At 37.0% G+C, this 26,098-nt stretch overlaps 1 protein-coding gene across 3 annotated transcripts in view; it reads right to left on the bottom strand.

The window, feature by feature from the left end:
* Nucleotides 1–4,964: 4,964 nt before the first annotated feature.
* The window catches only part of SH3BP2 (SH3 domain binding protein 2), a 39,528-nt gene continuing 18,394 nt past the window's right edge, over nucleotides 4,965–26,098 (bottom strand). Inside the window, exons 1-13 of one of the 3 annotated variants that reach the window (XM_085309644.1) lie at nucleotides 22,195–22,418; nucleotides 17,487–17,626; nucleotides 16,290–16,392; nucleotides 13,996–14,113; nucleotides 13,365–13,435; nucleotides 12,924–13,012; nucleotides 11,085–11,150; nucleotides 9,950–10,541; nucleotides 8,755–8,860; nucleotides 8,384–8,439; nucleotides 7,900–7,981; nucleotides 7,577–7,636; nucleotides 4,965–7,274 (exon numbers count right to left, since the gene is read on the bottom strand). In XM_085309644.1, coding sequence (XP_085165770.1) covers nucleotides 7,137–7,274; nucleotides 7,577–7,636; nucleotides 7,900–7,981; nucleotides 8,384–8,439; nucleotides 8,755–8,860; nucleotides 9,950–10,541; nucleotides 11,085–11,150; nucleotides 12,924–13,012; nucleotides 13,365–13,435; nucleotides 13,996–14,113; nucleotides 16,290–16,392; nucleotides 17,487–17,626; nucleotides 22,195–22,379 — 1,806 coding nt within the window. In that variant the 5' untranslated portion in view covers nucleotides 22,380–22,418 and the 3' untranslated portion in view covers nucleotides 4,965–7,136. Of the gene's footprint in view, nucleotides 7,275–7,576; nucleotides 7,637–7,899; nucleotides 7,982–8,383; nucleotides 8,440–8,754; nucleotides 8,864–9,949; nucleotides 10,542–11,084; nucleotides 11,151–12,923; nucleotides 13,013–13,364; nucleotides 13,436–13,995; nucleotides 14,114–16,289; nucleotides 16,393–17,486; nucleotides 17,627–22,194; nucleotides 22,419–26,098 lie in introns of those variants that run through there. The other 2 variants (XM_085309643.1, XM_085309645.1) reach the window with 2 other exon arrangements.

Here is a 26,098-nt window from a genome sequence, read left to right on the forward strand (position 1 = left end):
TGAAGTGCCTCCTATCCAGCTGCATGGAAGTCAGTGCTGCGGTAAAGGCAAAGGTAGGATTACGCGGGTAGAAGTATGAGGCAGGGGAGGACTGTGGCAGCTCTAAATTCAGTTTAAACTACCATGAAATATATGCATAAGAAAAAAAAAAAACAAATACAGGCATTTTTTATCATCACACATACTAAAGAAATATGCAGTACTACAAAAATAAAAGAAAGTAGCAAGAAGCACTTCTGCATTGTCTATATTTTAGACAAGAAAAAGCTGTTTTATTTTTTTCTAACTTTTACTAGTTGTCTTACAACATTGCAGCTACAACAAAAGGTACAATAATATGATATAATACAGTGTTTCTCACCCTCTTTGAGGTTATGGCACTACTTGTGAGGGATCTGGGAAAATGGCCAGGAAAGGCAAGCTCATTACCAGCATTTGCAATGTGCGTATCTCTTGTGCATACTGGAGAATGCTTATTGGTCCATAAATAATAATAAAAAAACCACTATAAAATATTTACAGCTAGTACAGTGTTCCTGCAAAGAGAACCAAATTCAGTTAAGGTRGAATAGATGTTCCAGTTGCTGAGTCATCGGCAGTAAGTTGCTTTCTTTAGCAAGCTCAGCAAGCAACAGTACTGGATTCAGTTTAGGTTGTACAGTCTAAAATAAAATCAGTGGGAATGTTTTTATTTACAAATTATTTTCAGTTGTCTTTACTAGTTATCATAAAAATAATATTCTACAATTATTTTGATGCAGCTGACCTCTTCACCTGACATTAGCACTTTTTGCTGACCAAGCATACTCAGTTCATATTACAGATCTGGTATTAAGACACTCCTCTTTTCCTGTATAGAGGGTGCGCTTATTCCAGGTGAACAGTTCCAGGCCCGTTTTCTCACCTATAAGATGGGAATGGTAACRTCTAAATCGGTTTCTCCCTGCCGTAACATCAGTCTGTTCATTGGGCATTTCTGGGTAGGGCTTGCTTCTCTACCATGACCATTCACTATCATCTCACCCAGACCTTTTAGTCCACTTCTCTGACAAAGCTCTGGTACCTCTAAGTGAAATAATCCCTGTATATGAATTCTCCACTAGTTTTTCCACAGGCTTTGAAAAGGAAGTCTAAGCCTTGAAGCTTCTTTGTCAGCTACCAGCAAAGTAAAAGCCTTTCCCTGCAAAGCGCTGCTGCTTAGTCATACAAGACTTGTGGAGAAAAGAGGGTAGATGTAGCTAAATATAAATCTTCTTTCCAAAAAATGAGAAGAATAAAGTCCTGATAGTGTTACATTCTTACTGGCATGCCAGACACTCTCCTGGTGGTGATGGTAAAGGGYGTTACATATATGTAGCATTACTATTGAAAAGTTTGTGAGAAATTTTTCCTTGAAACTTACAATTAAATGCACTTGCTTTTTGTATGTGACCTAATGTGTTGTCCTAATTTCAGCTGCATATAACAGCATTAATAGCTCATGGTTTATGGATAGTATTACTAAATAAACTACTTCACTAATAAAAGTGTAGTTAAGGCTATGCCAAAAGTACTACTAAAATCTTCATTTTTGTTGCAGCTGCATTCAGATTCTTCACAGGAGAGAGTTATTTTTTAATTTTACTGATTTATGTAACAAAGGTAAATCTTTCTGATTATTTGAAATTAAGATAAGGAGAYAATTCTTTAGGTCTGAGAAACATTTGATGAAACAACTACATAGGAAAAAACACATTCTGATACTTTCATCTCCTTCCACAATCAAAAACACATCTGAGGTTTATTTCAGCTAAATAATAAAGACAGAGAGAACTGAAGTAGCAGGTGGGGAAAGGGCAGAACAGCTGGAACGGACTGATACTAAATGTTACCAGATTTTAATCTGAGGCCCATTTTTAAACTAAAATATTGACTTTCTGCTCAGAGAAGGAAAAAGGCATAGAAAGATTGTTGCACACTATTGAGATTAAATATAAATCTAGCTTCATGGCTCAGGCTGGCAAATAAGGGAGTGAGGTGCAATGGTTGCTTTAGCTGAAAGCCCAATGAWTTTTTTTTTCTTTTAATAATGTTGCAACACTGTTTGTGGGAGGCTTAGGTTTATTTTCCAAAATCCTTTTCCCAGTGAAGCTCGTTCTTTTAACTGAAACATCAATGACTGAATAAACCATCATGTGCCTTCTAGATACATGTTCTCTACAAGCTGCTTGTATGCTAATTATGGTGTTACTAGAACTGCTGAGATACTTTTTAGCTGCTCTGTAATGAGATCWTCATCATTCAGTAGTAGAAGCAGTAAAAGTACTATACCTTTTGAAGAGACTAATGTGAGTTACTTTTGGACTTAAAAACACAGCCAGGAGAGAAAAAAAAAAGATAAGGGCAAGTTCAAAGTAATCAAGAAATGGTTAAAAAACATCTAAGATAAATGTGAAGCTCTGTAGTATTAGAGTATCAACTTCTGAAGTAATTTAAACCACATTTATTTTAAAAGGCAGGTTTTCAGTAGTACTCCCATGGGTTAGGGTGTGGCTAGCACTTATTTGGAAAAATAAATTAATATGAATGTTAGTACAGTGCAAGCAAAGCACAACTAAATCACTGACACTTTAGACAGCTTGTGAGGCCACATMTGGAACATCTTTCATTATTTGTCCTGTAAGAAAGCCCTCTAATAAGTTTACATGAAGTAGACTGTTCTATCAAAGAGATTCTTTGATATTTCTAAGATTATCTGCCCGTTAGGAGGTTGGATCCTCTACTTCCAGGGTAACTAGATAKTCTAATAATGGAATACAAGTGATAGATAGCAATGACCATCCTGTATTTAGGATAAAGGAATGGAAGTCTTGAGGGACTAGATTTTTGGAGTGGCTATGTGACAAGACTTCCTTGAACTCCTATATTCACTGAATTTCAGTCTGTCAGTCTGGTTGTAAAGCCAGATCAAATACCATCTACCCTGCAAAAAGTTTCAGTAACATTTTTATTTTGGCAAAATTTTAGTAACATCTTAACATTATCCTATAATATTGTAACATTTTAATACTTGGAATTTAGTATGTACTTTGAGTTTTTGCACTAGAAGAACTATGAGTTCTCCTATTTAAGAAGCAGCAAATACTGTTGTCTCAAGCACTCCTATTGCTAGAAAAATTCCTGGACTTCAAGGCATATTTAGTAAAATGAAAATTCTTATGACATCAAAGGATCTGCTTGCTGCTAATTCTTTAATGCCCTATGATGTAGTTTATACAATTTAGGTAGTGCTCAAATGCCTAACATCATCTAAATTCTCCCTCGAAGTRTTTTGATTTAGAATAATTTGAACATAAGGAATATAAGCTTCAATTCAATTAGTTGTCATCTGGGTTAAAATACATTCAGATGAGGAATTTTCCTAAACAGCATTGCTACTCATGTGAGAAGCATGAGTGAGAGACACTGTAAGCTTCAAAGATCATACAGCCATCAAGTTTTCACCTGAAGTTAAGCTTTAATCTCTAGCTTCTCTAGGAGGTTACACRGGAATGATTCCTGCTCAAAATTCTGTGCACATGGTCAGTGTCTGTATTCCTGTTGCACAGAACCCACATGGAACAGGTTGACCAGCAGATGTCACCAAATCCAAAATCATCACAGCTGAAGCTTCAGAAATAAATAAAAAAGTAACTTTGAACTTTTCGAAGCATGATACACCAGAGGGCATGAATATTTTCACTGTTTATTTACATTCATGTAGAAAGTGTTAAGTTCTGATCTAGRCAATAGTCCACACACTCCTGACACAAAAAAGCAGTGCGCAGCACCTTCACTGTCACTGAAGAGCAAYTTCTTGGGTAGGAGATCACCTTTCATGATACGCTATCTATTGATTGACAGTCCCTTGTCGAAACTTGTGTTTTCAAGACAACCCTAATATTTTTTCCCAAAAGAGCGATCTTTCCACAGGTATCACTTGTAACACTTTTTGTTGTAAGTTCAGATAGAAAAGATACTTCAAGCAACCCCCTGCCTGCCCCCACCCCCACCCCTTTTTCCAAAACTAGTACCTATTGTTTTGATTTGCATATTCCCAAACTCACAAACTGCATTTTTTGGCATGTCAAATAGTGTTTTTTACACTTATCCCTAAAGGATTTTAAAGATGAGGAGCTTGCAAGAGGCTGTGGTGAAGGAGAGAAGAAAGGTGTGGGAGATGGACGGTAAGCCATGCACACTGCCTTCCTTCTCTCCGACATCAGGAGTTCAGCTTCATCTGATTTTGCATGTAACAGACTAGAATCGTATGTAGGAGCAAGGTGACAAGTGACTGCAGAGTGCTATGGAACCTTTCTACCTCTCCCTGGAGGGCTGAAGGCATTGCCTAGCRTACCGCGTCTACTCCCTTACCCTGAGATCTGGAGATCTCAGAGAAACCAACTAAGCTATGCTRCCGCTTCCGAGCAGAAGGGCTGTTAAGTGCTGGAAAATGGAAAGGTCCTCTTTTCCCCGCAAGCTCACAAAAAAGTCCTTTGGAGACCAGGCTTCCTTGCTGAACACATACATCCCTCTTCCTCTGAGATGCTCTTTTTATTATGGTCATACTTGGCATTTTGCATTTGTAGATAAAAGGACTGTTTTAGTCCTCAATTCTACATACAAGAAACTTTGAAATGAATGGAAAATGGGTAATTTCCAAACCCAGTCATGGTTGTCCCATGACTGGAACGTCAAATTTCTGAAAGCGTTGCCTACATTAACATTTACTTAACATGGCTGTTGATTACAATCAGAGGAATCAAGTACTATCTGACACAACTACAAATAAAAGCATTAAAACACACACTCATGAAGTTCAGTGAGACTGCACAAAGTTAGATGAACTGTCATTGAAAGTTTATCCACTTCAGAAATACATATATATATTTATATATATTATATATAAAAAAGTAAATTAACTACAAAATTTACATATTTGCAGATTTCGTATTACACAGGTAAAGACAGTGTTATGTTTGGTATGTTGGAATTGGATTACATAAGTATTTTTACAGTTTAAAAATCTTAAAGAGTACATGATTGCCAAACAAATAAAAAAATACTATTACAATTCCATATCCAAATAGGACCTCAAAAATAGTATATTGTAAGTATGGTTGTCCTGATGCAATGATGTCAGTTATTTCCAGAAAGAGCAGAATTTACTCAGCAAACAGTAAACATAAAAACTGTATGATGCCAAAACTTGCTTTGCCTAATACTTCAGCTCATTAGCTGAGCCTTCTTTACACAGCAATTCGTATCAGAGAAGTACTGAACCACAGGGATACTCATTTAAAACAAAGGAATTAAGAACTATTAAAATATCTGATCTCCAACAGAATCTGAAATATAAGTACTGCATATGCTTTAATTTATACTCAGGAGCAGAGAGCAAGTGACTGATATACTGTGTGTGTCTTTCCCACAGAAAACAGGAACCAAGGCAAGAAATTCTGGTTCTATGTATGGCCCAAATATTGTATCTCCTTATTAGGGAGAATCCCTTAAGGATATGTGATAAATCCTACTTTATTGTTTTCATAAACAAAAAATTATTATTCTGTAACATCTTTGTTCAAGTTTTAAAGTTGTAACCATGTAACTGTAACAAGATTAAAACTGATATGTATAAACTTTGTAAACATAACCAAAAAAAAAGAAGTTTGTGGTATATATTCAGACTTAGAAACTAGATAATCTCTACTCCTGTTTTAGGAATTACAGTAAAATTATTACAAGTCTTGTTAAAAATTATTAGATATAAAATTATTACAGTATTTTTGAACTAAGAAAATTGTTTAAAATGTAATTAAAATAAGATTTCCCCTCTTAATGAAAATTCATGCATAGTATAATTTCAACATAACCATTAAGTCCTTGGTTTTAGGATACTTGCCCCCAAAATATTTGGGAACAAAGTTTGAAAGCACCCTCTTAATGCATATCATTAAAAAYTGGTTTTAATGTACTAGTACTGAACAAACTAGCATTATTTTGCACACACTACAAACCAAGTAGCAATTTTAGTAATGGAGGATTAGAGATTTACAAAATATGGCAATATGCTTTGCCCTAGAACAGAACAGAATGTGATGAGCTGACAACCTGATTCAAGAGACTGACCAGGAAGTTTTATGGGCTTTATTCATTAGTGATTGTAGCAATCCTCTTATGGTTTTAGACTTCTTCTCTTTACACATTTAGTTTTAGATTTTCTGTGATAGCAATGTGAGAGAAAACTGCTAGTCAGAATTTGAAGTATTCATGACTTCCCCCTGCCCCTTCCCATTAAACTCATGTACTCCKTTTGTCTCGTACCCATTATCATATTAGTGGCAGCTACACATCCAGTTCCAAACTAGCATATGGGGTTCCCACAAAAGCCAAATTAATATCATAATATCATTAATATCATCCATGCTTATCTGAAATGCTCATCATTAAGTAACMTGTGGGATGCCATACTCGTATCAGCTGGACAGTTCCCTTATAGCAATCACTGCAGACACTGGAATCAGAAATTACATGCATGTATGGGATGACTTTAAAAAAAGCTGTATTTCTTGATCATCTTTACCTATAGTAAACCAAATTATTTGCATAAAAGTCTTCATTATTTACAATACAATTGGGGAAAAAAAAACACTCTCAGTTAAGCACCAGTACTGACTTAAGGAGCAATGCCTTCAAGCCAGAGTAGTAGTATTCCCTGTCACAAGTGAATTCTGATGTACTTTTAGAGGTTTCCCTTTTCTGCATAGGTTGTATCCATAACATTTCTTTGTTCACATCCATCCTACATGTTCTGAGGAGATTAGTAATAGCAGCAGTTTTACAAAAGGTGCAGATATCACAGACAACTTTCACAGCATGATCAGTTCAGATCTTTTTAAAAAGAAAGGGCCATAAAATCCACTGATCTGGATTACAAAGTTTACCAAGAGTTCATTAAACAAAGTCTATCCACAACCCAAGTGAGAAAAAATGGTTGAAACAGACTCAGTTTCTGTGTGCAAACAACTAGTATTCCAATAGTGGCATATGTCCGCATTTAATTCAGAGATAGCGGGGAGCCCATTTCTCTTCAGCATCAGTGAGTTATGCCAGCTGTGTCATCTTGGTTTAGAGTAACCATAAGGACACTGAAGAATTAGGCTGTCATGACTAGGTAAGACATGAGTGCTGTAGTATTCAACCAAACTTCCCATGTTCAAAAACATGATCTCTGCGTCCAGGTAAAACCTGCAATCCTGTTGTAGAACAAAAACATATGTAATCATTGGCAGTAATTTTTCCTACTCGTAGTGTTAGAAAAAATTTTCAGTCATCATCACCGGAACTAAAGAGCCCCTTCAAACCAGTTGTTGCTTCGCAAGCTATTCCCTCACACAAGTGTAAGTCCATAGTGGATTCCGGTATTTAATATTGCTACCTTCAGGATTTGACTGGATTTTGACGTTTAGTTCTGATACACACATACACACACACACGGGTGTGTGCATGCTCACGCTCGCTCGCTCTCACACACTTCACGTATAGTACAGCTACTAACCTTTTCAAAGATTCTGTAGTTTCTCACTTTTTCTGCAGATTCATCCCATACAACCAATACCTTGAAAAATAGAAATGCAACATAGTCAGTCTATGKTAATAGGCATTTTTAAGTCAATATATTGTTAAGGAATTAATTACAATCAGTTGACCAGACTAAAAGATTTTCATTAAAGTTATGATAATGATTGCCTCAGACTTCCTTGCTTTAAGGAAAGAGCCCATCTAAATTGTTAAGTACTTTACCATACATAAGCTACAACACCTCTAAATCAAGACTGTTAGTTGCCATATTTTTTGGCAGATTCAGCTATTACAAGTTACCTTTCCAGGCTTAGTAGATGAGTTCCTAATACAGTATAATCCATTTTGCGGTTGTCCTCTTGGGCTATTAGCTTTAAATGTCCTAAAATACAAAAATTACGTGTTAGCATTTTCTGAAATTCTTAAAACTATCTCTATTTCTGCCATAATAATTCATAGTATATCATATCTGATAGAATGTCCACGTTCTAGTAGCTGAACCTGCAATACAGTACTGAATATCTGGCTTTTCTGCCCATTYAGCATCCTAGCAGGACAACCTTTTCCAGATGGAGCAAAATCACTCTGCAAGTACTACACATCCTCAGCCGATACAGGAACACTGAACTAACTCCCCTAAAAAGCAATTTTCMTATTAAAGGGATTAAAATACGAGCCTCTTGTTTTTAAATACAGATTATACCTCCCATAGAATGATTTCTCTGCACTACTTCACAGCAGTTTTTGTAGGATTTTTAAGCAACTGTTTTAAAGTTACATCTACCTTTCAACTTCAAAGGATTCGGAGGTATTAAGAAATACTGAATTAGGCAGCTCAACCTGTAGGAAAATAAAAACAAAACAAAAAATCACTACATGTAAGGGAAACTGAAAATGATAGCAACTTGTTAAGCAAATATGCTACAGCTGTCAGTATCTGAATTTATTACTGGTGTATTCTTATAGAAGAAATAAGTATAAAGTAAATATTAAAATCCAAATTTGTCAAGGCGTTTCTTAGAGTTGAAAATCACACAGCACTATGTTTTCAGAAAGTTCCCTTTTCCTAAAAGAGGCACCTGAGAATCCCCTCAAAGTATCAATAAATAAGAAAAATAATTGTCTTTTGACAACAGACCATCTGCTTGATCTTACCTTTTCATAGTCTTCATCAGAATCATCAGCAGGTTGGTTTGGCTTGACAGGTAGTGCTGGTTTTTCAAATGAGAAGCTTCTGAAACTCTGCCCATCTGGTGGCGATCTCCTGGCAGAAATGGAAAAAAAACTGAAGGACATGTCCTCAGGAAAACAAAACAAATATACACAAAGCACTGAAGGGACAATAAAAGTAGAACTAAAGAGCAAGTTTCAGTTTAGGGCTTATCCCACAATAACAAAAAAATTTAGGTTGGAAGGACTTTGGAGATTGGAACCTCTTATTTATTTCAATTTCATGTAAAGAAGCAAATCCCACTGAATTGGATTGCTCAGAGCTGTGTCTAGACACGTTCTGAGTGTCTCCAAGAACCAAGATTCTACAGCCTCTTTGAGGAAACCTGTGGCGTTTGACTGCTCTCATGGTGAAAAGTTTTTCCTAGTATTTAGCTGTAATTTTACTGGTTGTGGTTTGTCTGTTGCCTCTCATCTTATCACTGTGCACCTCTGAAGAGAGTCTCACTGTTTTCTTCATACTCTTCTATTAAGTAGCTGTAGACAGCAATACTATCTCCTATTAGCTTTCCTTAAGGTTGCAATCCAGATCTCTCAGCCTCTCCTCATATGTCATGTGCTGCAGACCATCAAACATCATGGTAGCCTTCACTAGCCTCATTTCACTAGACAAGAAGATGATGTCTTTCTTGTACTATCTTTAACAGGATTATTATTCATTCTTCAGAACTGCTAAGCAATCTGATGGATAAAAATATCTTCATCAGCCTCACCACTGTTGCTAGTCCCAAGTCCCTTACTAAAGGAGATCTTAATATAGAATGAAACATTAATTTCCTGTCTCCATAGAAGGCTAAAATTCTTCTTGCGGTTGACTTCAGTTCCAACAGAAAGTTCTTTCCACTACAAAGGCTTTTTAGTCTTGGAGAGACCCTAAAACAAATGAACTACTGAATTTTAGTGCAAAATTTGTTGCCTACTATTTCTTTTAGAACTATTTCAGAAGCTAAATTTGTTGCAATTTGGGAACCAAATACCAAGGCAAAAGAGCACAGTGCAGTAGGGAAGAAAGGGATGGTGCAGGGTAGAGAAACCATTAYTTTTGTAGATTTGATAAATAGGTCTGTCAAACAAATACGCAGTGAAAAAATCTGATGGAGGATTGCAGTTCCATACTTACTGTARCTGGGGACATAAAGACTTCTCTGGTCTAGGCTTGAATCCTGGCACAGGTGGCTGGTGGCCTGGCACAGGTGGCTTTGGAAGTACTGGTGGTAGGAACAGTCCCGGTTTACCATGTTCTCTTGGCACTTTGATGTCTACTGTCTTTTCAGTTAACTGTGACAGCTTGGGTTTACTGCTTGGTAGTGGAGGAGGAGTTCGTGGTGAAAGGTTTAAGTTCTTTAGCTTCTCGCATCCTTCGGGAGCGGTGAGAACTTGGGRGAGAGGCTCAGAGGGTAACGAGCATGATTCTTTGATACAGACAGACTTTTTGAAAGGAGGTAGAGGAGGTACAGGAGGTGGCTGTTCATTTATTCTCCAGCTTGAATGCTGAATCTTTGGATTAGATTCAGTTCGGCAATGTAACTGGGATTCTCTCATGTTTAAAAGATCCTCTGGTTTGATATCAGGTAAGCCTCTTTTAGGAGGTGGTGGTGGTACTGGCCCAACAGATTTGCCAACAAAGGAATGGGCCCTTGATTCTGAGAAGGCACCTTTTCTGACATGAGGAACTGGCGGAGGCGGGTAGGCTGGGGGCAGGACCAGAATATCTACACAAAGAACACATCCCAAAAACATGGCATGTTGAGGAGAAACAGAATACACCAAGAAACAAGACTTTTCAATTTTTTTATTTTTCTATATGATTTAAGATATTTCATTGGCATTTGTTCTGACAGTACCAAAAATGAGGGTAAGTATTTAACTTTTGAGACAATTCTGAATGTTGTAAATAATAAAATCCTGCAGCCTTTATTCAGGCATGGCTTATTGTGACTTAGCAAGGAATTTTGTCTTTGTTAAAAATAAACAGACTGCATTAAAAGCATTATCCCTTCTCCTTGCTGGTTGCTCTAGGGCAAGAGACCTTCCAGAAAACATGCCCTTTAAGGCATGTAACAGTTTCTGTAAATTGTTTTTGCTGTTACTAGACCCTAAATACCTCTCAAGATTAGACACTTGTGCATTACTTCMTTATTTTAACTATCTACAAAGCTTTAGACATAGCTAAACCAAAAGAATGATTTGGCATTCTACATGAAGATGACCTCCACTCRTGGCCTTTTGTAGGGGGAATAAAAGAGATCACATACCATCTTTCCCTAGATCAGGGGTATCTGGTTGCAAGTAAGATTCGTCCTCTTCCTCCTGGTCATAATCTGCAGATTAAAATAAATGTGTCAAATTCCAGTAAGTGTTTCTGGAATCATGAAAGAATGTCAAGTATTTACTGCTTTTTAATAAATAAGTATTTTTCATTAAAAAAATTAAAGGTTTAGGGTTAGGGTACTTTGTGGTGACATTTTCTAGTATCATAGCCTGCCTGAGAAAAATCCAGATCAGCTGCAGAGATGCATCTACACACAGAGACATTGGCAGAAATGAGTTGGAAAAAGAAAAACTCTGTAATAGAGTTTTGCAAAATTGATGATTTTGCAATATGGAATCCTAAGCAAGCTTAGTGATTTACAAAACAAAACAAAAAAAATGTATCAAAACAAATGGCTCTAAGAAAACATTATGCTGCTTCTAGGCAGTAATTTTTTATCACTGACTATGTTAGGAGCTTCAAGGACAGCATGTAGCATTTCCCATGGAAATCCATTAAAAAAAAAGTGATAAAAATCAGAAAAAGGGTTCTCATTTTCCTAATTTAAACATTTAAACTCTTTCTAGACCTCTTCAGACATAATTCACATTGTATATAAACATGCCACCTCTACACACAGGGGTCCTAAAAAACAACCCAGACAAAGTGCTGCCAAGTCTGTTTTCTTTTGCTTTGCAACAATTGAACCGGATTTCCTCAAAAGCCTCACTCCCACCTTCTTTGTCCTAGTCAGGAAAAATAGTCAGGAATTTCCTCTCAGGAAATGAGACTACTTGCTGCAATCAATCCTACCCTAAGAAATCCGAAAYGGTGGATGGGAAAATGCCTAGTAAGAGGACTATGTTGAACCTTGGGGCAAGACTTCTCATGCTGGATTTTACTAATGCCTTTCTTGACTAGGAAGTCAGTTGCTAAAATGTGTTGTGAATTCCCATCTGACAGGCTTTCTGCAATACCCTCACTTTAATTAAAAAATTAATACACTTAGCCAGAACTGCCTATTGTGAAGAAACTACAGCAAAGAACAGATGTCAAGCATTGAATAAAAGAGAAACCATGCACAAAATGAGAGCCTGGCAGCCTTAGTTAAACAGTTACTCAGCTTGAAAGTCACTGAAGAATGTTACCCTATGCATTTCCCACAGGCCAATCTCCCATGCCTAACATGAGACCTTACAGAACTGAGAGGACGATCAATCCTGTTTCATACTGAGTAGCCTATGGACACAGATGCAACAACATCCCAGAGTGAGTGACAGCTTGTTTTGCAGGACAGGTGAATTAACTTCACAGGCAGTACTAGAAGTAACTAGTTCCAGTGTTTCACTGTATTGTCTGAGGTTTCAGAATGCACTTTTAAGTGACTAATACTTTAAATGGCTTTTACTGAAATAAGGACAGCTTGATCCTCTTATTATCAAGTTTAATAAAGACCACTTTGTATTTTCACACAATGATCTCTAGACATACTCGAACGTTGTACCTTTTTGCTAAACTTACTAACTTTCCAACATGCAGCCTTAATAGGCATTTAAAATAGTGTTATTATGGTGTCAAACACCTTCTGGAAAGGTCTGAATCACTTCAGCTACTATTTCTTTTTACTAGTGGTTTATGGTAAAGAATATTTGTTTCTGATTTTAAATTACAACAACTCTACATCCCTTTAACAATATGAATTTACAGTTCTTGGTTGCAAACTGGACCAGACRTAATCAGACATATTTAAGCTCTGTGAATAGTTCCTGTGGAATTAGGGTGGAAGGGGGTTTTTAAAAAAAACAAAAAACAAAAAAACACTTTCAGTATCTACAATTGTCACCTTCGTTATCTGCTGAATGGTGAGAATACTTGATATTAATGGGACGTTCTACTGAGCCATAGAAACTGTCTGCATCAGAACCAGAATCACTGCAAAGAGAAGAGAGAATCCAGTTTGCATTACTGTGATAATGGTCTTAGAACACTAACAATTTCTATTTCTGCACTGGAAAGGAAGGCTGGAAAAGCAGAAGCAATAATTCCTATTTCCTAATTAGCAGCCAAATAGTTTACAGTCATTTTAAAGTTTGTGTTTGTTTTACACAGAGCTGACATTTTAAATTCTCCTAATGAGAAGACTCAGTCATTATATCCTTTAAAATATGTATTAGGAAAGTTTTCCATTTTGGGAGCTTATTGAACCTGTTATTAATAACACATTACTTGTAGTTGCAAAGAGCCAACATTATCAAAAGGGAGAAAAGCGAATAAGGATTCATACCTGAATTCTGTTATTGTTTCTTTCTTCTCATGATAGTGATCTATTTCCCTCCTCAGGGATAGCATCCAGTTCTTAAAACAAAGAAACAATATTTAAATTGTTAAACAAATAGGCACTGTATTTGTTCTCTGTAAAGCTAGAGTAGCTACACCTAGGAACCTATATCAAAATAATATTTACCCTAACTTTACAGAAGCATCAAGAGGATTTATTAGTCAAAATCTCTGACTATCTAAAATCCTGTAACAATGTATTAAACTTCCAATTTATGAATTTTAAGCTGTTACCTCTAAAACTAGATATTTGTTCATAGTCTATTTATAGGTCAGAGATTTCCCACTTTATCAAAGATTTAACATGCAAGTATTCATTCCTTGGCTAAAAATAAAACCAGGAGTATGAAAAGGCCATGATATCTAGTATGTTACATCTAGCCATTCCCTAAATCACAACTTGGACTCACACTAAGATAATATTCAAAACTTCAGATGTGATTTTCAGAGGAGCCCAAACAACTAGATGCACAAATTTCAGTGGCAGTGGAGCATCCAGTTCATTTAGATTTCAGGCATGTCCAAGATTCACTGTCTTCTTCTTTTGCAATATAGTTTTCCTTGACACAGACACATACCTTTCTTTCATCTTCAGAAGAAGCAGAAAAAAACCATGTCCTGTGCTTCTTGCTAATGTGAACTAACTTGAAAGGAAACACATTGCTTGATGTTGTCTCTTCAGCTGCCCGCATAACCCTGAGGAACAGAACCACCAATATATAAAAAGCTTTTTTATGAAGTTAATTCTGTTGTGCAAGTCATAAAGCTGACAGAAAGTGGTTTTACCAGCYAATATTGCCCTGCTAAAAATAACCCCCAAACCCAGGCACCACCAGAATACCCATACATGCTTTTGTAACACTTCTGTTATTAAAGTGATAGAAAGGACAATGCAAAGGTCCTGACAGGATAAAAAAAAAAAAAAAAACTAGTTGAACCACCAGCCAGACTCATATATAGATGTGTTAATTTAAGCCTGCTTATTTTTTTGCACTTTTTTTTTCCTTACACATACTATTTGGCAGAATTTTATCATTTGAGAATCCTCTGGGGAAAAAAATAAAAGAAACATATTTAACAGAGTTTGGGAAAGCGACTGAGTGCAAGATTTATATGGAAAAAAATGGAAAAAAACTAACGGGGCTATCTTTGTTATTGGTCCTAAACTTTTTAACCTGCCTTTTTCCTCATATAATGCAGTATTTCCATGAGTCACTAATATTTAGGGAAGTTGGTTTATAAAGCAAGAAGAAAGATCATCAGAACCATTTGACTTTTGGTTAGGTACCCAAGTCAAGATAAATTTGGGTGGGTGGGGAAGTCTAGTCAACACCCAGCAGCTGCCACAATGCAAACTGCAAAATGTTTTTATATTAGATATCACATCTTTTTAGAACCCAAATGCTAATTTTAAACTGCAGGTTGAGGTTTGCTGCACCTATTCAGCCCTAAACAAAGCTGGAAAAGGAACTGCTGCTTACTAATTTAGGAATAAGGAGGATGTTAATGTAGGAAATACCCATGGTATGCAAGGAGGGTACTAATGATTCAACAGACATCCCAACTTGTTCTGAGTCACTAGTGAACTCGGCACTCTCTCACATTCTGCCCACTCTAAACACATAAAAGCTGTTGAATGAAAGGTACAAAATCAAAATCCACTGAAGAATTAGAGAGACTGTCTCCAACAACTTTATGCAACTACCCAGTCTACCAAATGAATTTCTTTCATTTCAAACTCTATTTCAATAATGCTTATGTCTCTGCCTAACACTAAGCAGGACTTGCCCCCAATTCCAGATAAGGTCTGGATAGCTTGCTATAATACAGACACGTACAAGCAATGAGACAGTCCCCAGCATTTACAAATCCTATGGCATTTTTCATACTAACCTGAATACTGAAGCCAGCATCATAGCCAAGTTACAGTGAGGGCTGCTCATACAAATTCATTTTGAATTTTTAATTAGCTACAATGTTTTCTACTACATTCCTACAAAATGCGCCATTGCTATGGTCAGATAGAAACCTCTCACATTTTAATAAAACATTCCCTTACCGGAAAAGTCTGATAAACTACGCAGTACAAAAATGATACAAATGTATATGAATACAATAAAATTGCACTGGTTAGGATCAATAATGTGATACTCTCTACATTCGGTATCTGATTAGTTCATTCTTAGCATCAAATTACAATAGTATTTTTCTAAATTTACTTCAGAATTCTGTTAGTAGGACTTGTATGTATGCTGTACTCAGTCAAATTCTGATAGTACTGGCTAACTTGAAAGCCATATATTTTTGTCTTCAACTTACAAAGCAAGTATTAAAGTGTTGTTATTTATATATACATATATATATATATATATACACATACACACACACTTTTATTTATATACATATATATAAAACTTGTATTGAAATGAGTCACAGATTTCAAATACATGTTCTCTCACTTATCACTCTTGTAGTCAATTTAGTTTTGACACTGACTACTATTACTGAATGAGCAACTCTATAATTATTCCTCTTTTTCTAATGGTCACTGAAATCGCTAGAATCAAAGATCATTTGTCTGAAATAATCCACATCTATCCGTGTGTGCAAAGTCTGCATTTGATCAGGAACAAAAGTAAACTCACTGCCATTTTAACAGTTTTACTGGAGAAGTTACAAAAGATGAAAGGCATGCATTTGTAAAGCACAGGAAACATCATATATACAATTTGAAAGGAATACATCTCTTGGAATTTGAGATGAATGCTTAATGCCAACAACAGATGTAGTTTTATTTAACTTTGTTTGAAATGAAAACTACATTGTCCTTATTAAGTAAAAGGAGGTATTAAATAAGCTCTATGACACTCACCTGTTATATCCATTTAAAGAAAATGCACCCTGTGGAGATGCAGATGTGCTACTCTTAAAGTAGTAAATACATCCCTCGTGAATAATCACAAATCTCAAAGGCCCTAAAAAGGATTTAAAAAGTGAGCAAAAAAACAAACCCAATGAACATGCATTTCTAAATTCTTAAACAGCAATTCTGCCAAAGTTTAGAGGATCTAATTAATTTACATGTCGCTACAAAATGGCATATACTGGTTGAGTGACAGCTGACCAATGACGGATTCATTAATTGTGCAGTAAAGCAATCCATTCACAGGCTTTTAGCACTGAGGGTAGCATTTGCTTTCCTCTTTTGAGAGGAAGCTGATCTGACAACTGCAAAAGGAACATCAGAGAATGCAAATCTGACCTTTACCTATGTTCTTTTTTTGGAAGAATAAGCTAAACTAAGAGTACAGCCTGAAACATGATGGGAGGAGTGTAGCCCCTGGCTAAAAAAAAAAAATACAGGCTAAATAAAAAAATATTTATGTTCACCCCAAAACCATTACAATAATTCCTTCTCTTCCTTCATCTCWGGTACATAAAGCTGGCAATAAAACAGTGTTTTCATTTCTTTTTTAAATAATCAAATGACAACATTCATTCTTTCTTTGATGAAGGCAATAATAATAATCCTTGTTCTTAATTGTATTAGTACTGTTTCATTTTAAACAGGTATAGCAAGCGAACAGACTAAATAAACCTAAAGCCTTATTTTTTCTTGTAAATGGATTCTGATTCCAAACATGATTACTGTTATTAGAATTTCCACTTCACAGAAAGCAGTCAGAGATGGGGAAATTTTTTCAGTACAACAGATGCATTCCAGCTGGAGAAAAARCTGAGTACTAATTTCTTTCAGAAAAAAAATGAAATCAATACATCTCTACTCCTAAAAATCTTACTTCTGAAGGTCTCGACAGGAGATTTAACTGAACATAAGAAAATGAACCACAACACTTTCATTTAAGATTTAGTTCCAGAACAATTAAAGCAAATCTGTCAAGTTGGGTATTTTCTACATATACTCCAGCACAATTTCAGTCCAAAACAGAAAAAGTAAATGAAAAAAGGCTTTATTAAAGAGCCTGCTAACATGAAATATGTTTACGGTTCCAAAGGCAAGCATTTAAAACAATAACATTTAATTTAGTTAATACTTTATTCAACTTACACTTCAAGATCTGCAGCTGAGTGCCTCCTTTTTTATGAAGATAGCCTGATTTGGTCACGCCTCCAGGCATTGTCAAAAGATTTTGCGCTCCAATTGCCTTCATTGGGACTGGCCAGACCTGCTCCTCTGAGGCCATCATTCTGCAATTTAGAGTGATGAAAAAGCTGTTTGAAAGTTATATTTTGCTTTAAGAAATGAGTATAGAGAAACACAGTTCATTTCCTTAAACATGTTTTCCAAACAACTAACATGGTTTAGCAGTCAAGTATGTAGCACAGACGGGTGTTCACAGATTCCAGGAAGTTTGCGATGTATTAAAAAAAAAATGCAGAAAGTCCCAATTTATTTTTATACRGTTCATGAGTGTGATTGACAGTTGTTGAAACAATGGGAGAATGCTTAGTAAATGCAACTTAAATATTTATATTAAAAACATGGTCCAGATCTTAACACTGAGAGGCTTATTGGGCAACTGATAAGAGAAAATATTCTTCTTCAAAGTTATATGTCACACAAATACACAAAACTTAATTTTCTCTATAATATGGGAATCAATTTTGGATTTAAGCAACTGGAATATCCACCAATATTTACTGCTCATATTTACATGTTTTACTCTAAATAAAAGCATATAACCTATATTGGATGTTATACGTGACACAGCACATAGKGCAATTCAAGTTAATCCCAGACTGCTGCAGGCTGCCATTTAATTTATATATAAATTATTAATGACATGCTGCACTAGTAATCTTTGTAATTACCACTCTTTCTGTTATTTTCTTACACATTACCAAGAAAATTAGTCTCTTTTGCAGAAATTTGATCTGTTTGATACATCTCTAAATCACCCTTCTTTCTTCAACCGGCAACCAAAGTATTTAGAACTGTACAGCCCTACATTGTAATACAGGGAAAAAAAAAAGTATAAACTGAAGAGAAAACTTGACCTTCCTATGTAGTGGTCTACTATTCTCAGCTTCAGGGTTAGCGACTTCTGCTGGCAAGAGGCAATCTGATAAAGTTCATCTGCAAATAAAACCATTTAAGCAGCTTCTGATAAAGAAATGATGGGTTTAGAATCTTGCAAAAAAATCAAAGTGAGGGAAATAGAGTGTTCATCAGCTGGCTGCTGACACTAAACCACACTACAGTACTGTTAAGAGTGATTTCCTTGAAATTATGAATGCAAAAGAAAGCACTGGATGAAATTTTTTCTTTTAAGAACAGACATCAACATTCAAAAACATTTGAAATTAGTTTATGATTAAGTGATTTCAGTTTGTTTCTAGTTACATTTAGGAAAAAAATAAAACTGGAACCTTTTTATTCAGCCAAAAATACTCTGATCTCAGATATATTGATTTAACTCTATCAGTAGTCTCAATGCCACCAAACAGTTCAAGCTCACTGAGTCTTCAAATTCTGTTGGCTTATTCAATAAAGAACAGATCAAGAGGACTTAAATGCTCGGCCCTTAGAAYGAAACTATAATCCCAGTGTTACGTACTTTAGTCAAATACATATCAGAAAAGAGAGACTTAAATGTCTCAGAGCAGTTATGCAAAATAACCAGAAAGCTGAAATTTCTACCAAGCTAATCACAAACACTGGGCAAGAGGGATATCCCTGATAATCCAACAAAACCTCCCTAGGTAARTATTGAAAACAAATATTTGACTAAGTCATGGTGGCCTTCCATGTGGGAATACAGTAGTCAGACTGGTCACTAAAATGTTTCTGGATGGGGCACTTTTTAAAACTCCCCAAAAAGCCAGAACATCCTAGGAGTTGGGGGGGGGGGTGTCACAGAAGCAGAGGAGCAAGCAGTAAGGAATCCAGCTCTGCAGCACGGTGACTGTGACGCAGCTACAGAGGAAGATTGGCAGAGCATCAGGTTCCTATTCCTCTATTTATGACCATTTCTTACTTTTGACTTCCTACTATAAAACAGTCCTGGTAACAGAAACCAAACCTCTGAAATTCCCCATCCCAGCCAACTGAATAAAAGTACATGTGGCTGAACTCAGCGAAGTGGGTATTATATAAGCTTAAGAAACCACCTAATATATCAGGCTTTTTCAATGCATTTACAGGCTGCTGTGGCTATTTTCTGGATCTCACTGTGGCTTACACCACTCCTAATATCCACAGGCTCCTCAAGCACTTTCAGGTCAAAATTGGAGACACACAGGGAAAGACTTTGGCATTCTGGATCAAAATGTTTGAATYAGGCTTCTAAAATCCATCTAAGTACTTTTAATCTAGTCCCCAAAAGATTTTCACTTTTCTTGACAGTGTAAAACAATCTTGGAAGAACACTAGATGCTATTTTGCATTGCATTACAGGGACAATTGTTTCTAGCAAAACAATTTAACTGCAGGATTGATTGCAAGGGTCGAAAAAGAAAAAAAAATAGATGCTCTTACAGATTTTTCCAGACTTAGCATCCACAATATGGTTGTATTTAGCTCCCTGAAGTGGTTCCTTTCACTCCTGATACATGAAGAACAGATCAATACTATCAGATATACTCAATGGCAAGCAACTAAAGYCACTTTAGAACCTATTTCCAAGTTGCGGTTTTTATGCAGTTGCACTCTTGCACTACTTTGAGTTAATTGCACTTACACTGGGTTAACAATGAAGTTAATGGAAAGGATCCACCAAGCRCAATCAGGAACAAGCCACGCTCATTTGCTGATGTCTGTCCCGTTACAAACTACAATGTGACAATACTCGTGCTCTGTTTTGTGCTAGTCTCTAGCACACATACTCCTTCCCATTCTTGTCACCAAGGAAAGACATGCATATTTTTATACTAAATTTTCATCAAGTCCCCAAACCCATTACAAGCAGCTATTAAACCAGCCTCCCTCCCCACTGAAACGGCACTGCGCTGGACCTCTGAGCCAGAGGACTACAGCAGACAGGGAAAGACCTTTTATTACTCTATTTCTCATATTATCCCTGTGATTGCTTGATGAAGATCATAGCTTTTGAGTAGGAGAAACACTGGAACAGCATTTTATAGGATTTACTTCATCATTCAACAGTTTTTTGAAAGACAGAACAGTGCAGTTATGCTGCTCTCCAGCATGATACAGTGCTTATGCGAGTAGTGTTGTACCTACTTCATACATGCAAATRGATCTGCCAGACTTAAAACCAAAACAGTCTACAATGCATAATTAGTATGTCGAGTCAGTCCACATTTGTCTATCATTTGAATATACCTTTCTCAATCATTTTCAAAATAAACTGTTCTTCATTTTAGGTGAAAATAGGGAATCTGTATCAAGAAACTCACAACATGAAGAAAGGTGAACTTAAGCACTTCATGGTGTGCCCTTGATAATGCCACACTGATTTAGAAGTGTTTTCTAAATTGTAATGACACTCTTATTAAACAAACTGCAAACAYGGTGCAGGCTTCTGTTACACTACAGTGTGCAGATATATACATCTATGAAGTAATTTTCAACTCATCCCCTCAGTCAACACATAAAATAGCTGGAGTTGAGTATGAGGCATAAGTTCACATGCTAAAAACCCTAAAAAAGTAAAACYAAAAAGTAAAAATAAAGTTCTGCCACATAAAATCTGGAATACATTATGAAAGTACACTTACCCCTCTTGGCCTTAAGATCTATTGGCATTCAACCAAATTAAAGCAAATAAAGGCTGATTCAACTAAGGATTGCATCTTGAAAGAGCCATGAGTCCTCAGTTCTTGCTGAACTCAAGCAGAACATATGGCAGATGTGATCAGCTCCACATCTTGCAGTATATAGGCGTAAAAACACATTACACGCATTTCTGAAGCTACAGCTGCCAAAAGCTGTGTTAGAAGTCCTCACTTGTCATAATATTATCAGTCTATCCTGAAGCCCAGTTTGGTCATGCTTAAAACAAATAAAAAACAGACTCCAAAACCGCATTACAAAAATTAAACCTGATCTGAATTSATCACAAGTATCTTAATGTAAATCATAGCTGAGGACTTTGTAATGTCCTGTAAATTTTATTTTGAAAGTAAAACCTAGCAAAGCGTTTGCCTCTGAATGTACACATAATTTATGAAAACGAATACATTCCACATACAGTGCAGAGGGAGACTTAAGCTTGTCTCTGCAAATGACTTAGCCAAAAATGAAGTAGTATTATGTGTATAGTAGAACTATAAAATGTTTCCCCAGAGCGCTCTCAGCCAGTCTGAACAAAAACTAGTTCTCTGATTCAGTAAGCTACACATTTATCATCTATTCTCAAAACTGTTTTCTAATCCTGCAGAAATKTCTCCATTTATTAAATATTTTTCAGTATTTCTGAAACGCTGTTCTATATTTCTCCCACTTTGGGGGGTTACACATTCCATTCCTTAATACTTCTAACAGCCCCTTTCACAATGGTCCCTCAGAAGGATTAACAGCATAGCACAAACACTGGCAAGTCAAGTAAACCTTACAGGACAAAGGRGACAGAGAACTAAGCATAACTGAGATACACAATTTAACTTGCTTCAATTTGCTTTTCTTTTCAGGCAAATAATTCCAAACAGCGCTCTTATCTCTTTCCCCTCTAATAATTCATGCAGGAAATTCAAAGGTAAAAAGTATTCTTCTCAGATATTCTTTGCTTTAGTCTACACTCTGCATAAAGAGGAAAGAACAGAGAAATACAATCCACAGACAGATATACACTAACCTGTTGACCACGCATGAACGACACATAGTTTTCCTGCTGACAGTTTCACCAAACGACTGTTTCCTTTGCAATAACAAAGCCATTAATAACTTATGACCCCTCTCAGACATACGAGGGACATCTCCACACTGCTCCCATTTCTGTGTAAAAGAAGGTTCAATGCAACTRCGATGGCTGCTGTACATTCAACACAGAAAAGGAAAAGAAACCCAGCCCCAACTGCTTGTGCATCTGCACTGCGGTGTGGCCAAAGGGGACGCCTAGGCAATGACTTGTTTCCTTTGCTACTTCCTCTTTCCCCCCAGTGCTAATAGGCAGCACAGTCTTTGTCAGATTTCCCAATCTCCCAGAGAGGTTGTAACTCAAACCATGCAGATTACAACTTCTGTCAGAGTGACCCAAATTGCAGAGGGATTTTCCACAGCTCAAGTTGCTTCCTATTCACCTATCAATCAATCACTTTGCTATGGGAGAAAAAAAAATGTAGTTTATTTTTTTACAGTGCACTCAGGCTCTCACACCAGCAGAGGCATGGTTCAGAAACATAGTCTGGTGCATCTAAAGAGCAGTAAGTGCTTCAGTGCCTGCACTGCAATACAGAAATATGTAAGTATTTAATCTGTTTCCTTCACTTTATCTAAAGCTTTTATTTCTCTCTTCAACACCTTATATTAAGAAATTTGAAAAATTATGCAGGATATACACACTCTGTAGTAAGTACTGTCTATATGTTTGACACTATACAAAMCACAAAAGACAATAAAATTCTAACCGAAGGAGATCACAAATTAAGGCCAACAATTCTAAAGGCAAGTGCCACCATCAGATAATGAATGAATGCCATTGGTTTACACTAAGAATAGGATTCATCTGGAGTTGTTAAAAAGATTTGAATATTTTGAATATTGTACAACTTGTTCATCAATGACCTGGATGAGGGGACAGAGTGCCTCCTCAGCAAGTTTGCYCATGAGACCAAGCTGGGAGGAGTTGCTGACACACCTGAGGGCTGTGCTGCCATTCAGAGAGACCTGGACAGGCTGGAGAGCTGGGCAGAGAGGAACCTCCTGAGGTTCAACAAGGACAAGTGCAGGGTCCTGCAGCTAGGGAAAAATAACCCTAGGCACCAGTACAAGCTGGGGGCTGACCTGCTGGAGAGCAGCTCTGCAGAGAAGGACCTGGGAGTGCTGGTGGATGACAGRTTGACCRTGAGCCAGCAATGTGCCCCTGTGGCCAAGAAGGCCAATGGTATCCTGGGGTGCAYTRGGAAGASTGTTGCCAGCAGGTCRAGGGAGGTGATCCTGCCCCTCTCCTCAGCCCTGGGGAGGCCTCYTCTCGAGTACTGCGTCCAGTTCTGGGCTCCCCAAGACAAGAGAGACATGGAGCTCCTGGAGAGAGTCCAGCATAGGGCTACAAGGATGATCAGAGGGCTGGAGCACCTGCCCTATGAGGAACGGCTGCGAGARCTGGGCCTCTTCAGCCTGGGGAAGAGAAGCCTGAGGGGGGATCTGATCAATGTGTACAAGTACCTGAAGGGAGGGTGTCAAGGGGATGGGGACAAACTGTTTTCAGTTGTCCCACATGACAGGACAAGAGGCAACAGGCAAAAACTGAACCACAGGAAGTTTCGCCTGAATATGAGGGGGAATTTCTTTACAGAACAGGTGGACCAGGTTGCCCAGAGAGGTTGTGGAGTCTCCTTCTCTGGAGACAGTCAAAACACACCTGGATGCAACCCTGTCTAACATGCTCAAGGTGACCCTGCTGAGCAGGGAGGTTGGACTAGATGATCTCCAGAGGTCCYTTCCAACCTTACCRATTCTATGATTTCACTGTCTGCCTGCAATTAACCAACACTGTGGGCTAAAAAGTTAAGATAAGGGAAAAAGCTAGCATTTTCAGAATGATGGACAAAACCTATATGGATAGATATGCTGAATAAAGCTTACTTTATGTATTTGGGGAAAATGATTATGAATCCATATTCCAAAATGTGAAGAAAGAAGTCTCTGTATGACTTCTTTTCTTTTTGTAAACTACTCAAACTACTCATCAGGCAAAGCAGAGGAGAAAACATTTCATATACTAATCATATATACATATATATAGACAGATAGATAGATAGATAGCATAGAAAAGCAATTCTCCATCTTCTTCACCTTAGCATACCCATTGTCACTCCTTCCATAACTAGGGAATATAGGAAGGGCAAGGAGACAGCATCACACTGCTCTTATTAACTAAAAAGAGCAGCATAWCAAGACAAAATCCTGAAAGATACTTAAAAAGAATCAATACTTTCAGTTGTCCCAGTGGTTAATTAACAGATTTCTTGCACAGAAAAACTGTAGAGAGGGCTACAGCTCAGCAGTTTGTGAATTAAATTCAGTTGTTTAACTGCTACAGTATTAGTTATCAATTTCAACTTTAAGCATTAATGCACAATGGTTWAAAGCAATCTTTCCTCCTCTGGTTCTTTGATCTCCTTTGATAGTTCTCTGCTATCAAAGCATGTTCTTCAAAGCTTGCATTACCATCTCTGCCACCTTTATCTCTACCTCCATGAAAAGCTATGATCAAAATGACAGCATTTGAGTGCATGCAACTCTGGAGAAAAYGAATTGTTCCTCTTTCCATTTTCTGATCTAACGTACCTACATTTTCCCTACCAAACTGTGCAACTGTAATTTGGTACTGTTTGAACTCCACAGTCTCACTTTATCCAATACACATTCCTGAAGTACTGCTTTTCCACTCTAATCTTTCTGCTGCTCTCCTCTCCCTTTCTTCTGCTGGCACTCAGAAACACAGGATTTTTCAGTTCAAGTTCCAAGATCCCCTTCTGATTTTTCAGGTGATTTCCAATCCTGTCAAAATGATCATACAGGAAGAATGTAGAGTCAGAACAAAAGACATTTCACACCGCACAAACAGGTGTTCCAGTGAGGAACAAAAAAGCTTACAGGGTTCACAGTTTTGGAAGAATAAAAATCCAGCTTAACTTTCTAGACTGGCCATTAGTCAGAACGGTTGTGTTTCAGCACCACAGATAAAGAGGGTGAAAAAGCATGAAATCTTTAYATACTTGATTAATTGGTCTGACAAATGTTCTTCAAAATGTGAAATTCCTTTTTGCAAAACAGCCAGGCATGCAGCTTTCACACAGTTAACATGCATATGTCTCTGCAAAATCTAGCCCTGGTAAAATTTAACCCAAAAGGAGGAACTTCATTTCTTTAACACTATGATAGTGTTAATAGGTGGAGTCAAAACATCAAAACCCAACTGACATACGAATTTCATTCCAGTAGGACCACTGCCTGAGGAAGGCTGCCAATCATCTCTGCCACCATTACAAATTCCTCTTGCTCCCCATCATAAGCTTACAGAAAGCAGGCGCAATAGAACCTATCCTTGCCCATATAAATTCACTAGTGCAGTTGCAGGGCTGAGCTATCTCYGCAGCACTGAGAGCTTCCTCTTACTGACAAATTTACAGGAAACTGCAACAATGGACTGTGAGTAAAAGTGGACTGAGAAGCCCAGCAACAGTGAGGCAGAAAAATTAAAGCATTAAAAAAATAAAGTAACATAAAACCCACTTTTTTTAGCCACAGCAAGCAGTCAGCTCAGTAGTCAGGTTCCACTCAGATCAACATTAGAGGTCATACATACTATACTGTCTTTATATATTTCTAGAAAATACTACATAAAACAAGAAAAAAAATATTAAAATTCTACTGGCTTTGATGAACTTGAATCAGAAATAGGTTGAGTCTTACTGTTTTACTAATTCTACCAAATTCGTTTAATACCAAGCTTTTAGATCAATGGAAAATACATCCAATATATTGAGAAATTATATATCTGCCAACAGTACGCTCTGCAACTGCAGATCTTAAAG

Source organism: Rhea americana, unplaced genomic scaffold (genome assembly GCF_003343005.1).
Source record: "Rhea americana isolate MKP2758 unplaced genomic scaffold, rheAme1 scaffold_30, whole genome shotgun sequence".
NCBI classification, from domain to species: Eukaryota; Metazoa; Chordata; class Aves; order Rheiformes; family Rheidae; genus Rhea; species Rhea americana.